This window comes from Pogoniulus pusillus, chromosome 3 (assembly GCF_015220805.1).
Source record: "Pogoniulus pusillus isolate bPogPus1 chromosome 3, bPogPus1.pri, whole genome shotgun sequence".
In the NCBI taxonomy this organism is placed as follows: domain Eukaryota; kingdom Metazoa; phylum Chordata; class Aves; order Piciformes; family Lybiidae; genus Pogoniulus; species Pogoniulus pusillus.
Window position 1 is genome coordinate 46,789,287 of NC_087266.1, and position 13,223 is coordinate 46,802,509.

The 13,223-nt window shown below is 44.2% G+C and overlaps 1 protein-coding gene across 12 annotated transcripts in view; it reads right to left on the reverse strand.

Moving 5' to 3' along the window:
• The window catches only part of ENOX1 (ecto-NOX disulfide-thiol exchanger 1), a 453,062-nt gene that overhangs the window by 67,926 nt on the left and 371,913 nt on the right, over positions 1–13,223 (reverse strand). For all 12 annotated transcript variants that reach the window (XR_010308903.1, XM_064174875.1, XM_064174900.1 and 9 more), the window contains one exon: positions 12,523–12,640. Coding sequence is in view for 11 of the 12 variants with exons in the window: in XM_064174875.1 (XP_064030945.1) it covers positions 12,523–12,640 (118 nt within the window). In the remaining variant the exon portion in view is untranslated. The remainder of the gene's footprint in view (positions 1–12,522; positions 12,641–13,223) is intronic.

Here is a 13,223-nt window from a genome sequence, read left to right on the forward strand (position 1 = left end):
TTGACAGCTGCTAGTTCATCTGCCCCATTGAGACCAGTTTCTCCAGGTCACCTCTTTAAAGCAAAGGGTCCTTTTTGCCTCTCCTTTTGGGTTATATTTTTCCTACTGCCACCCACTATATGTCCCAAACTCAAACAGCTTGACATAGGCATATGGGGAGACAGGAGAGGACGGAGAGCACAGACAACTGTGATGAGTGGAGTGTTAGTTGGGTTGCTTGTTGCATTGCCTTTCCTTCTTGGATCTCCTGTTGTCTTAGAGGCATAGGAAGTAAATCATAGAATCATAAAATCATAGAATCAACCAGGTTGGAAGAGACCTCCAAGATCATCCAGTCCAACCTATCACCCAGCCCTATTCAATCAACTAGACCATGGCACTAAGTGCCTCATCCAGTCTTTTCTTGAAGACCCCGAGGGACGGTGCCTCCACCACCTCCCTGGGCAGCCCATTCCAATGGGAAATCACTCTAACCTCCCTTGTCCTACTGGCCACACTGCTCCTGATGCAGCCCAGGATGCCATTGGCTCTCTTGGCCACCTGGGCACACTGCTGCCTCATCTTCAGCCTACTATCTACCAGTACCCCCAGGTCCCTTTCCTCCTGGCTGCTCTCCAGCCACTCTGTGCCCAGCCTGTAGTGCTGCTTGGGGTTGTTGTGGCCAAAGTGCAGAACCCTGCACTTGGCCTTGTTAAATCTCATTCCATTGGCCTCTGCCCACCCATCCAGCCTGGCCAGGTCCCTCTGCAGGGCTCTCCTACCTTCCAACAGATCAACACCTGCTCCTAGCTCATAAGGAAATGTAAGGGTACAGCTTTGATCCAAACAAGCAGTTCTCAGATGTTTCCAAAATTCAGTAAAAATCACTCCTTCTCACTGCTTATTAGAGTGTTTGGGATACATTTTTCAGATGCTTATGTGTTATGCTTTCTAACAACTGCTGCCTTGGTTAAATATAATTAATCAAGTACTGAATCTGTTTCAGAGGTTTGGCTCTGGTTTGTTTGGTTTATTTTTCCCAGAGAAACAGAACCATTGCAACACTTTTACAGTTTAAGTAGAATCATAGAATCAACCAGGTTGGAAGAGACCTCCAAGATCATCCAGTCCAACCTAGCACCCAGCCCTAACCAATCAACCAGACCATGGCACTAAGTGCCTCATCCAGGCTTTGCTTGAAGACCCCCAGGGACGGTGCCTCCACCACCTCCCTGGGCAGCCCATTCCAATGCCAATCACTCTCTCTGTGAAGAACTTCTTCCTAATATCCAGCCTAGACCTACCCTGGCACAACTTGAGACTGTGTCCCCTTGTTCTATTGCTGGTTGCCTGGGAGAAGAGGCCACCCCCCACCTGGCTACAATGCCCTTTCAGGTAGTTGTAGACAGTAATAAGATCACCCCTGAGCCTCCTCTTCTCCAGGCTAAACAGAAGAAGTAGTTGTAGAATGGTAGGTGTTGTAAGGGACCTCTGGAGATCTAGTCCTGCCAAAGCAGGATCACCTAAGGCAGGCCACACAGGAATAAGTTCAGGAGGGTTTTGGAAGTCTCCAGTGAAGAAGACTTCACAACCTCTCTGAGCAGGCTGTCCCAGTACTTAAACTGAAAAAGTCCCTTCTCATGTTTAGGCAGAACTTCCTGTGTTCCTCTTGGTATGTGTCGTCCCTCACCTATCACAGGGCACCAGTGAAAAGGGACTGGCCTCTTCGTCTTGACATCCACTCCTCAGATATTGGAAGATATTAATAAGAACCCCTCTTGGTCTTCTCTAGCTTAAACAGCCTCAGGTCTCTCAGCTTTTCCTCATGTGCTAGTTTGAGCCTAGCTAGAATGTTTTGGTGAGAAGAGTTAGATTACAGGTGGTGAAAAAGAAAACAATGGTGATGCCTACTTCACTCATAGGCTTGCTGAGATGTATAAGAACAAGAACACAACCACAGATAACACGGTCGCTGCCTGGGCTGAACTTCTCTCTCTAACCTAACCTGCCACCTGTGTGACTAATCCACCTGCTTCCTACCCTCCCTGGCCAACCTCCAAAACTGCCTCAAACATAAGGCAAGATCTTGGGTAAGGTAGAGGAGTGGGAGGAAGGTGGAAGGGTGGTTGAGAGCCCCTCCTGGAGACTCAGGTTTCTGGCAGGGCTGTTGTGTTTCTGTATTACCTTTTCCCTTGTCTATTTCTGTCTATGACTGTATCTACTGTAAATATCTGCTTGTCTATTGTGCTAAGCTGTAAATATAAGCTTCATTCAATTTCCAGAGCTGGCTGAGTCTAGTCTGGGTGATTTCCAAAGCAGGGGGGGGAGCAGGTAACACCCATAAGAGAGGTGTTCCAGTGTCTTAGTCATGCTTGTAGCCTTTCACTGGACTCTCTCTAGCATTTCCCTGACAGTGACTTTTTCCTTTCCTCTCCCACATCAGTAACAAAAAACCCCCACTGCTCCTTATAATGAAGCTCTGCAGCTGAAAGTCCAGACACTGGAACAGCGCAAGAGATAATAATCATAGAATCAACCAGGTTGGAAGAGACCTCCAAGATCATCCAGTCCAACCTAGCACCCAGCCCTAGCCACTCAACCAGACCATGGCACTAAGTGCCTCATCCAGTCTTCTCTTGAACACCTCCAGGGATGGTGACTCCACCACCTCCCTGGGCAGCCCATTCCAATGCCAATCACTCTCTCTAGCAAGAACTTCCTCCTAACATCCAGCCTAGACTTCCCCCAGCACAACTTGAGATTGTGTCCCCTTGTTCTATTTTATGCTGAGGGAGCTGGGGGTGTTTAGCCTGGAGAAGAGGAGGCTCAGGGGGGACTTCATTGCTGTCTACAACTACCTGAAGGGAGGCTGTAGCCAGGTGGGGGTTGGTCTCTTCTCCCAGGCAACCACCAACAGAACAAGGGGACACAGTCTCAAGTTGTGTTGGGGGAAGTCTAGGCTGGATGTTAGGAGGAAGTTGTTGGCAGAGTGAGTGATTGGCATTGGAATGGGCTGCCCAAGGAGGTGGTGGAGTCACCGTCCTTGGAGGTGTTGAAGCAAAGCCTGGCTGAGGCACTTAGTGCCATGGTCTAGTTGAGTGGCTAGGGCTGGGTGCTAGGTTGGAGTGGGTGATCTTGGCAGTCTCTTCCAACTTGGTTGGTTCTATGATTGTATGAAAAGGAAGCTAGCTGTTCAGCCAGCCTTGCATGGTTCATGATATAAGGATGTGCCTCAAACCTGCAGTTATGAATATAGAAGCTTGTACTGACATTTGGAAAGACTCTGCTTTCTAATCATTATTTCCTCTGACACCCTAGCAATAGCTGATGTTTATTGGACTTAGTGGAGAGGAAGCTACCTACACCTCCACCTCAAGCAGTACCTGCAAGCTTCTCTAATGTGCTGGGGCAAAAAGGATTTCTAAAAACAACAGGGCATAAGGCACAAAGAAAACTTCAACCCACCAGCTTAGTTTGAACAATAACAGAAACTAACTTTCGTTGGAGACCAGAAACAGAGTACAGGCTGAGGCCACTCTTGAAGGAATCTGTTCTTTATGCTCTGCTCAGAATCAACCATCTTCACTGTTATAAATAGGACTCATTCTCTTGAAGGATAAATAGGAGAGTCAGAGTGTGAGAGCTGTATATGGGAGAGGGCACTATAAGGAAGGTCACTTAGTAGCAAGCATGAAGAGTAAGTTGGAGACGAATGCTAATACCAGCTATATCAGATTGTGAGGAAGCTGAAAGCAGCATATGTTCTAATATTGTCTTTTATTGATTTTGCTGCCAACATCCCACTTCAACAATGTTACAGCTGCACTTCAGGGTTCTTAATGGAGGGGGATGGAGAAAATCAATATACAGAGCTTGCCTCTGCTCCCACTGAAGTCAGTGCGAGTTTCATTATTAACTGCAATGAGCACAGGACGGAGTTCAGACTGGTTTGTCACTTTGTGTTTGGTTGTTCCTTCCCTTTTCATTTAACCTCTTGAGAGGCAACGTGTACTGTTATCATATGTTTTAGAAAAGCTCCATTTTAAAAGGGCAATTCCCTTACCAAACAGCAAATCTACACGTTCAGAAATGATGCCCTGCTTTATGAAACCTAATGAAAAATTATAGCCTGTATCCTGAACTGGGAAAGTTCTAATCAAAGAGAAAAAGATTTTAAATAAATTCTAATGACAAAATCGTTTCTTGCTGAAAATGTTTTCAATCAGGTATAAAGCAAACCAAACAACCAGTTCAGCTTCCTCTGACTTGCAGAATATTGCTTTCATTATGTGCTGTTTGCTTTATTACAGACAAGAGGGGATACACCCAGACTTCTCCTCACTACTATATTTTAATGCCGTTTGCACTAAAACGGCATCAAAAATTACAAGCATCGCCTTAATCCCACCAACATTGCTGTTAATTTTCTTCTAGCATGAACACAAACCATATTTTAACGTGCTGTCAAAATGAGATACTAAGAATGTCAATAAAATGACACTAAAATAAATGTAAATTTAGATTGCTGCTTGGTTTTGTGAAGATGTTAGAGTTGCTATAGCATTTTCCATAGCAACTTTGCATCTTATTACATAAATAATCCTTTAGTGTCCTTAAAGCTTACTAAAAACAGGATTAAATCTACTCTCATATGTAATGATCCTGCATAAAACCTTATCAGTATGAAATACCCAGAAAACATGATAAAATGTAATCTAGATAATAGTGTTTCTGGCATTTGAGAAGCATCAAAGCGCAGCAGCCTTGTTTTGGAGTAAACGGGACACCCTCCTAAAACCCAAAGCAGGAAAATGACTTTGAAGTGTCTGCTTCATACCAAGACTGAAGGTTGGGTTAACCCTTTCATTGCTGTGTCCACCAGACCAGCACAGACCTTCAGCCCAAAGCCAACGCGTTGTACCTTGTACATTTAGGGCGACGAGGCTGGGGAGAGGCCTTGAGCACAGCCCTATGAGGAGAGGCTGAGGGAGCTGGGATTGGTTAGCCTGGAGAAGAGGAGGTTCAGGGGAGACCTTATTGCTGTCTGCAACTACCTGAGGGGTGGTTGTGGCCAGGAGGAGCTTGCTCTCTTCTCTCAGGTGGCCAGCACCAGAACAAGAGGACACAGCCTCAGGCTGTGCCAGGGGAGATTTAGGCTGGAGGTGAGGAGAAAGTTCTTCACTGAGAGAGTCATTGGACACTGGAATGGGCTGCCCGGGGAGGTGGTGGAGTCACCGTCCCTGGAGCTGTTCAAGGCAGGATTGGACGTGGCACTTGGTGCCATGGTCTGGCCTTGAGCTCTGTGGTAAAGGGTTGGACTTGATGATCTGTGAGGTCTCTTCCAACCCTGATGATACTGTGATACTGTGACCCAGAGAAACTGGCTCAGTACCTGGGATGGGACAAGGCTGGCTTTATTCCTTAGGAAGGATCAGCTTGGCAACTCCCTTCATCCCTGATTCATCAAGGCTAAATTCAGCTGCACAAGAAGCATTGTTAGAGCCAAATGGACTTCAAATCAGGGGCATAAAATTAGACCCCTACCTATACAGTCCCTGAATTTGAGTCTATTTTTGTAAAAGCTGTGGGAAAAAATGGAATGCTTTTTAAGGCACAAAATTGGAGTCTGCCTGATGATAACAGCTCTGAACTGGCATGCTGTGAAAGACACTAGAGCAGACTTTGCCTGGCATAGAGAGAGTAATCATCTTGTGCTGCTTTCTAGTGATCATCTGTGATGGTCCCAGGGAGCAAAGCTCATTGTCTGCTGTGTCCAGAGCATTTCCATTCAAAGGGAAGCTACTTCACTTGCAGAGCTTAAAAGCCTCGTTCATCTGTCGTTTCTGGCCAGAGAGGGAACCATGTCAGTGCAGTGACAATTCAGAGCATGAGATTTTAAATGCATTCTTTTCTTCAAGGTCACTTATAAAATCTGGTTAGTAGCTTCTGTTAATAGGGTTGAATTTCCTTTTCAGATGTCCTTATGTGCTTATTACTACACGGCTGACTATGGCACCAGCTGGTGATGGATTTGAAATGGCCTTGATTTATTCCAGGAATAAAACAATGGCAAGCCATTAATTTCTAAAGTAAATCGATTTTGTTACTTTGCATTTTCTTTATCAACAAGTGTTTAAAAAGAGAATGGGCAAATGATGGGCTTGTTAAAAGCTAGTATCACTTTCACAAAATCTGATGCCAAAACACTACGAGGCTGAGAGGTGACAGCAGAAAAAATAAATCAGGCTTTTGGTTAAAATAACATCTCCCATAAATACCAGAAAGTTAGACTTACAAGAAAGGAAGGGAGAAAATATTTGGGATCAAGAGGAAGATCTGAAATCTGTTGTGACACTGGGCCAAGTTGGAAGAAAAGGAAGCTCAAAGCTTAGCTCCACATAGCCAGGGCTCAGAAATTCCCATTCAAAGTTGTTATTTCTATTCAAACAAGCTATATAAAACTTTCCTACCAGTTAAATCCAGCTATAAAAACACAGTTTCTATTCCACATGTGCTACTCGGCATCCACAGAAGCCTTAGAGAAAGCAAAAAAGAGGATTGAGTTGCAGAGAAAAGATGAATAAGCATCACACTGATCACTTTGGTGTTGTTTCAGCCTTTCCTGGAAGATTTGCCAGGCTTGCAACTTTCAAGACAGACTTATGAACAATATCACAAAGCCTGTTTTATGCTGTGTGCACCAGGGTGCAATGTTCAAACACTGACTTTCACAAGGACTTAAGTTCTTCTTTGAGATGGGCTGCCCACTATTCAGCCTGTCTCCTATGGCAAATGATGTAGCTGATGCTGCAAATGAGACAGATCAGTTCAGGAGAGCATTAAAAACCCAGGCTACTGTTCAAGAGAGAGGTCAGTGTTTAAGTTTGGCACCTACTTTAGGCATGTTTGAAAATCCTGCCATAGAGAATGTCTTTCCTACTCGAGAAGCAGTGTAAATTTGTGTTCAAACTGGGCTTACACTACATAACTTGCAATTTGTTACTTGCATGCAGTGTGTGAGACTGGGTGATCTTGGAGGTCTCTTCCAACCTTGTTGATTCTATGATTCTATGTTAATTCCTTCATCACAGACAATACAACAGTGCTGAAATGCTCCAGATTCCCAATGACTGCACTATTGCAAGTCTGTTGAGCTAGAAAGAGCCCTGCACCAACACACTTATCGTTCCCATGGACAGGCAGTGGCTGAATGAAATGAAGTATCCTTACCTCCATTTTGGTACTAGGGAACTGAGAGAACACAAATCCATTGGTTAGTCCAGGCAGGGTATATAGAGCAGAGCTAGGATTTGTCCCAGATCTTTGGGATCTCAGTCAAAAGCCTTAATCGTGCAACCATCCCTCCCATGCGCCTGGGCAGCACTCTGCATTTCTTTCCTTTCCACAGTGCCAGTCACAGTCTATTGCTAAAGTTGGAGTTGTTAGAATCAGTGGCACGATACTGAGAACTGCAATAGGAAGAGATTAACTCACCTCCCCTTAAAGTAAAATTACAGGTGCCTTCTAGGCATAAACCAAACTTCAGCTCTTTTCAACAACATGAAGCTTCACTTCACTAATTCTTAAAATTGCTTTGGAGGCTTTTACATGTGGATCCTTAGTCCCAGTGCCAGCAGGTGGGAGATGAAGCATCCATAAATCCTGATTGTTCTGAAGATTTTCGTATATCCTCTAGACTCCAGCACTGAATCTCTTTTTCTCTCCTTCAGCTAATGCTTCAGTAGCTGCACCTTGACTTTCAAATGTATTAACTGAGTTGCCAATCATCATTATTATTTTTTTCCTTAGCAATCTCCCAGCTTTACTTCAGCAATCCTCTTGTCTTTTACAAACTCCAAAATCCACACTGTGGGGAAATCACTATTTAAAGTCTGAGTTAAACAAAAAACAACCAAAAACCAACAACAACAACAAAAAAACCAACACAAAAATCTTCCTGAAGGAATAGCTGATCCCACAGGTGAGATTCACTCAGTCTCATATTAGCCATCATTCACCATGATGTAAATAACCTTTAGTCTGTAAAACCAGGAGGATTTCCTATAAACTAGGCATATATGATAGTTCAGTCAACTTACTAGAATCTCAGGGGGGCTCTTTGGGAGGTCCTTGCACAGTTTCAGATCCCCTTCAACAGAAGCAGAAGGCACTCACATCTGCCTTTTCCTTGGAGACTCAGCATGCACACAATAGAGTACTAACTAAACCCGGGGAGAGTGGCACATAAAACACTCAGAGGAGCAGGAGTTCTTTGTCCAGGAGGCAGTGCCCAGCCTGGCAGCACAGACTAGAGGGTGAGAATATTGGATGTCTGTGGCCATTTGAGCTGATCCTCTAGCTCAGCCATAGGGGAGAGATGAACATTCCAGGGATAGGCCACATGAATGGCAACAATAGATAAATTAATATAATTTCATTGGAGCATCAAGAACTTAATGTCTAGAAGCACAGTTTGTTCTGCCCCTTCTCCCGCTGGCTTTGGCTGCTGCAGCTTCACCTATCTTCCCCGGCTGCTGTTTTGGCTACTGCTGCTTCTGCTGCTTCGCCGCCGCTTGACCCCTCCCCCATCTCCCTTAAGGTTATTGTATTGTTTTTTTTCCCTTCCTTCCTTCTCTAGTTATTATCTCTCTTTACATTGTTATACTATAAGAAAATACAATTTCATCTTTCCCTGACTTTCAAAAAAGAAGGGGGGTTTGTGTTGTGAATTTTCTTCCCGGGGGAGGGATCAGCCCAAACCCGGGACAATGTCCTAATTCTCATTGCAAGTCTGCTATTGAGTGACTGATTTCAGTCATCAAGTTCATAAACAGCTAGGAGGAGCGTAGCTGGCAGCTGAAAGAAGAGCATTTGAACGATGCACTTTGCAACGAGTCTCTCTGGAGTCACTTTGCACTGTGACGAGTAGCAAGCCCAAACCTTTCCAAACAACTATTACACTGCTAACATGCACCATCACTTGGTATCTTGCATGACTTAATATCTTGCATTACTTGAAGAAAAAAGGCAAGTCATTTTTTGTAACAGCTATTTCATCACCTGCCCCAAATCTCCAGAACTTACTGCTTGCAAGAGCCTCAGTGTGCTGTAACGTTCCTCTGAAACACGAGGTCCAACAATTCTGGATAAGGATTCAGGCACTGAAGTCTTTTTGACAGCCTCAGGGCTGTATTTTCAGTGGGATCCACGCTCTCTTTTTTCATGAATGGTGATGCACAGGTTTCTTTTCAGGCATGTTAGAGGAGAATTTTCATTCTAACCAGTTTAACTGCGTGGAAATGTGACACATGCAGCACCACACTATTTAGCTGCTCACAGAAACAGACTTAGTTCTGAAAGAAAAAGGCTTGCCCAACATAAATTGCACTAGGAGACTCCTGAAACTACACTTTACCAAGACAGAATGAGGCCTTAGAAACCATTCTAAATTGTTCAGTTACTGAAGCCTTCTTCTACTAGAAGTTATTTAACCAACTGAACTAGTGAGGAAAGGTCTGACATAGGTGTTGGAGCCTGGGGGAAACCTCTCTAACTTGTGGTAGCTTTGGGGATGCTAACTTCACAAAAGTTTTATTCCTACTGTCAAGTATGGCAAATTGAAAAACAAGGTCCTCAAGAAAACTGTTGTGACAGCAGGACAGGCAGTACAGAACTATGGAATTACCTGTGGGAGTGCAAAGTGAAGAAGGATGTGGGAATGGAGTGAAGAAGGATAGTAACAGGCAGATGCTGACCTTGGTTCCCACCAGCTGCTGGCTACCTTATCTCAGAAGGGATAGATAACAAAAACACCTCAATAATGAGGGAAACAAGGCATGGTTTATGCTGATGGAGTGGGATGTCCTTGACTAATTATGCTAATGTGTAGGTATGTGCCTGGTGGCCCTTAGTGATATATTGAGAGCCAAATGATCAATAAAGGTCTCTGGCATAATCCACTTTGAATTGCCTGGAGTCCATGTAGCATCGCTTTGACCACACTGATCTGTGGGGCTTTGACCACGTTTCCTGTGAGCAAGCAAGCAGCTACTTCTGCAACAATTATCACAGTATCACAGTACCACAGTATCATCAAGGTTGGAAGAGACCTCACAGATCATCAAGTCCAACCCTTTACCACAGAGCTCAAGGCTAGACCATGGCACCAAGTGCCACGTCCAGTCCTGCCGTGAACAGCTCCAGGGACGGCGACTCCACCACCTCCCCGGGCAGCCCATTCCAGTGTCCAATGACTCTCTCAGGGAAGAACTTTCTCCTCACCTCCAGCCTAAATTTCCCCTGGCACAGCCTGAGGCTGTGTCCTCTTGTTCTGGTGCTGGCCACCTGAGAGAAGAGAGCAACCTCCTCCTGGCCACAACCACCCTTCAGGTAGTTGTAGACAGCAATAAGGTCCCCCCTGAGCCTCCTCTTCTCCAGGCTAACCAATCCCAGCTCCCTCAGCCTCTCCTCCTAGAGTTCATCCCATCAGTTCATCTCGTCTCATTGCTTTAACCACTTTCCTATTTAGACTTTTAAGCCTTTGTATGTGCCTGCTGTCCTTGAATTGAAAAGGTACAATGTCTTCTTTATGTTATTCAAGCCTTGCCCTTCCCATGGTTAAGCATGGAGACAAACATTTTAGGAAAAGGGGATAAGAATAAAGAAAGTGACAATGTTTTCTTACTGTACAGAACTACTTCTTTGTGATGAAAGAGTCTTTAGAAGACATTCTTTGCAGAACAGAAGTTATTGTGAATACAAATAGCCACTCCAGTGAGATAAAGAGGTGGTTCTGTAATCACATACTCAAAAAGAAAGGAAAAAGAAAATAAAAGAAGGCAACTAAGACAAACAGCAATAACAATAAAAAAAAGGATCCCTTCTCATTTGTCTGCACACAAAAATGCAAAAAAAAGAGAAAAAAAGTCTTTCTTTCACTTTCTTTTCTTTTACCAGTAACTTTTTTTTTTGGTTTAACTCCATGTTCCCTTTGTTGTCAATGACAGAAGAATCAAATGCACTTGGTTTAGTCGAGAGTGCAGTGTTGGAAGAAGAAAGGTATAAAATGAATTACAGAGTTGAATGACAACTCTACATATGCAGCAGGCTGGATCAGTGTCACTAAGGTGAAGAGAATGATGAATGTTATGATGGACAACAAAGGACAAGTGCTCAAGTGGATTCTTATTTCTAAATGTTGATGTAGTATGCAACACAGTACTGTGTGTGCTGCTATTATCAGTGGGGGAACTCTGTAACAGTGCAAGTAAACTGTAGCTGTTAGCAGTGCAATGCTACAGAAATCTCAGATAACAAAACTTTTGACAGGAATGTCTCTTTTCAAGGAAGAAAACCAGACATGCTTTCCTCTTTCATAGTGATTATTCTTCCCCTGTACTCAACACTGATCAGGCCACAACTTGAGTCCTGTGTCCAGTTCTGGGCTCCTCAGTTCAAGAGAGATGTTGAGGTACTGGAAGGTGTCCAGAGAAGGGCACCAAGATTGGTGAGGGGAATGGAGCACAGCCCTGTGAGTAGTGGTTGAGTGAGGTGGTGCTCAAAAGAGATACTGAGGTACTGGAGGGTGTCCAGAGAAGGGGGATGAAGCTGGTGAGAGGCCTGGAACACAAACCCTATGAGGAGAGGCTGAGGGAGCTGGGGGTGTTTAGCCTGGAGAAGAGGAGGTTCAGGGGTAACCTCATTGCTGTCTACAACTACCTGAAGGGAGGTTGTAGCCAGCTGGGGGTTGGTCTCTTCTCCCAGGCAACCAGCAATAGAGCAAAGGGACACAGTCTCAAGTTGTGCCAGGGGAAGTCTAGGCTGGATGTTAGGAGGAAGTTGTTGGCAGAGAGAGTGATTGGCATTGGAATGGGCTTCAGATTAGGCTGAAGATGTTGTTGGATAGCAGATTAGGCTGAAGAAGTTGCTGGATAGCAGATTAGGCTGAAGATGTTGTTGGATAGCAGATTAGGCTGAAGAAGTTGCTTTTTCTGTAGTATATTGCATGTGCCTTTGTTCTTTCTTTCATGACAGCCACCTAATGAGCCATCTAATTCATGCAGCATGCAGTACCACATTGCGAAACAGATACCCTTAAGAGTTAATTTCACAAAACAGCCAGTTAAAATGCCATGGTGTGTTTGTTAGAGAGTTTTTATATGCTGTGGTTGTCAAAAAGAAAGGGGAGGCTTAAAGAATACTGACTGTAACATCATTTCAACCAATCTCATAACAACACTTTGATACAACCACGGAATGTAATACAATCATGCAAGACTGCAGAGAGCACATTGAAAAAACCATAATGCTTCCAGCCAAGGGCAGAACTGGAGAATTTTCACCATTATAGATCAGAGCAGGTGACAGACAGCTCCTAGAGACAGCTTGCATCACTCAAGGAGCTAATTTCTGAGGGTTCAAAATAAGATGCTGTCTTATAAAATCATCTCTTAATATGTCACTTCTCAGAGGTAAGCTGTTTGCCTTAAAACAGAAAAAGCAACAGTAGTACATGTTTGACATTAGAGAGGAATGTGGCTTTACCTGAATCATCTACTCTCAGCTTTTTACTGGGATTGTCACCACTGTCATCATCGGACATTTCCATCTCCTCTTCCCGGCGGATTCCCATGAGCTGTTCGCTGTGAGCATTTCGGAGCTCCTAAAACCCAAAACGACCTTTTTGTCAGTATGAATTTCAATAAGGTGGTCACATATTACGCAGTATCTGGTTGTAATGCTGCTCTGATTTTAATTACACATCATTTACCATTGTAATCATACTTGTTTGTACCTGAGTATTTATAACTTCAGTAGCACAGGCAATTCTTGCTGTGAAAGAACCCTTTAGTAAAGGTAATGCTCGGGGAAAAGCAAGAGAGAAAGTGAGTCTGCGTGTCGAGAGATCTTTAGCTCTGCTAAACACAGGCAAATGCTTGTAGCAGCATGGATAACACTTAAAATTGTGTGTAAAACAGACTCACACAGAGATTGTCAGCCTGCTCAAGACACAGATAATTCTTGCTTCTCTCTGCCTTTTGGGGGTAGGATTCAAATCTCAAGTGCAGGTGTGTCCATATTACCTGTGCCCTAAGAGTGCCTGGTTCTCTCTGCTGATGGTAGAAGTAACCAAGAGTAGCCAGTGCAGATGGGCACTCTGTATCAGTGTTGCCTAACACTGTCTAGAGGAATCTCACTCTCTGTCCCTATGCCCAACTCTCCTGAGATTTGGAAGACCCAGCCTC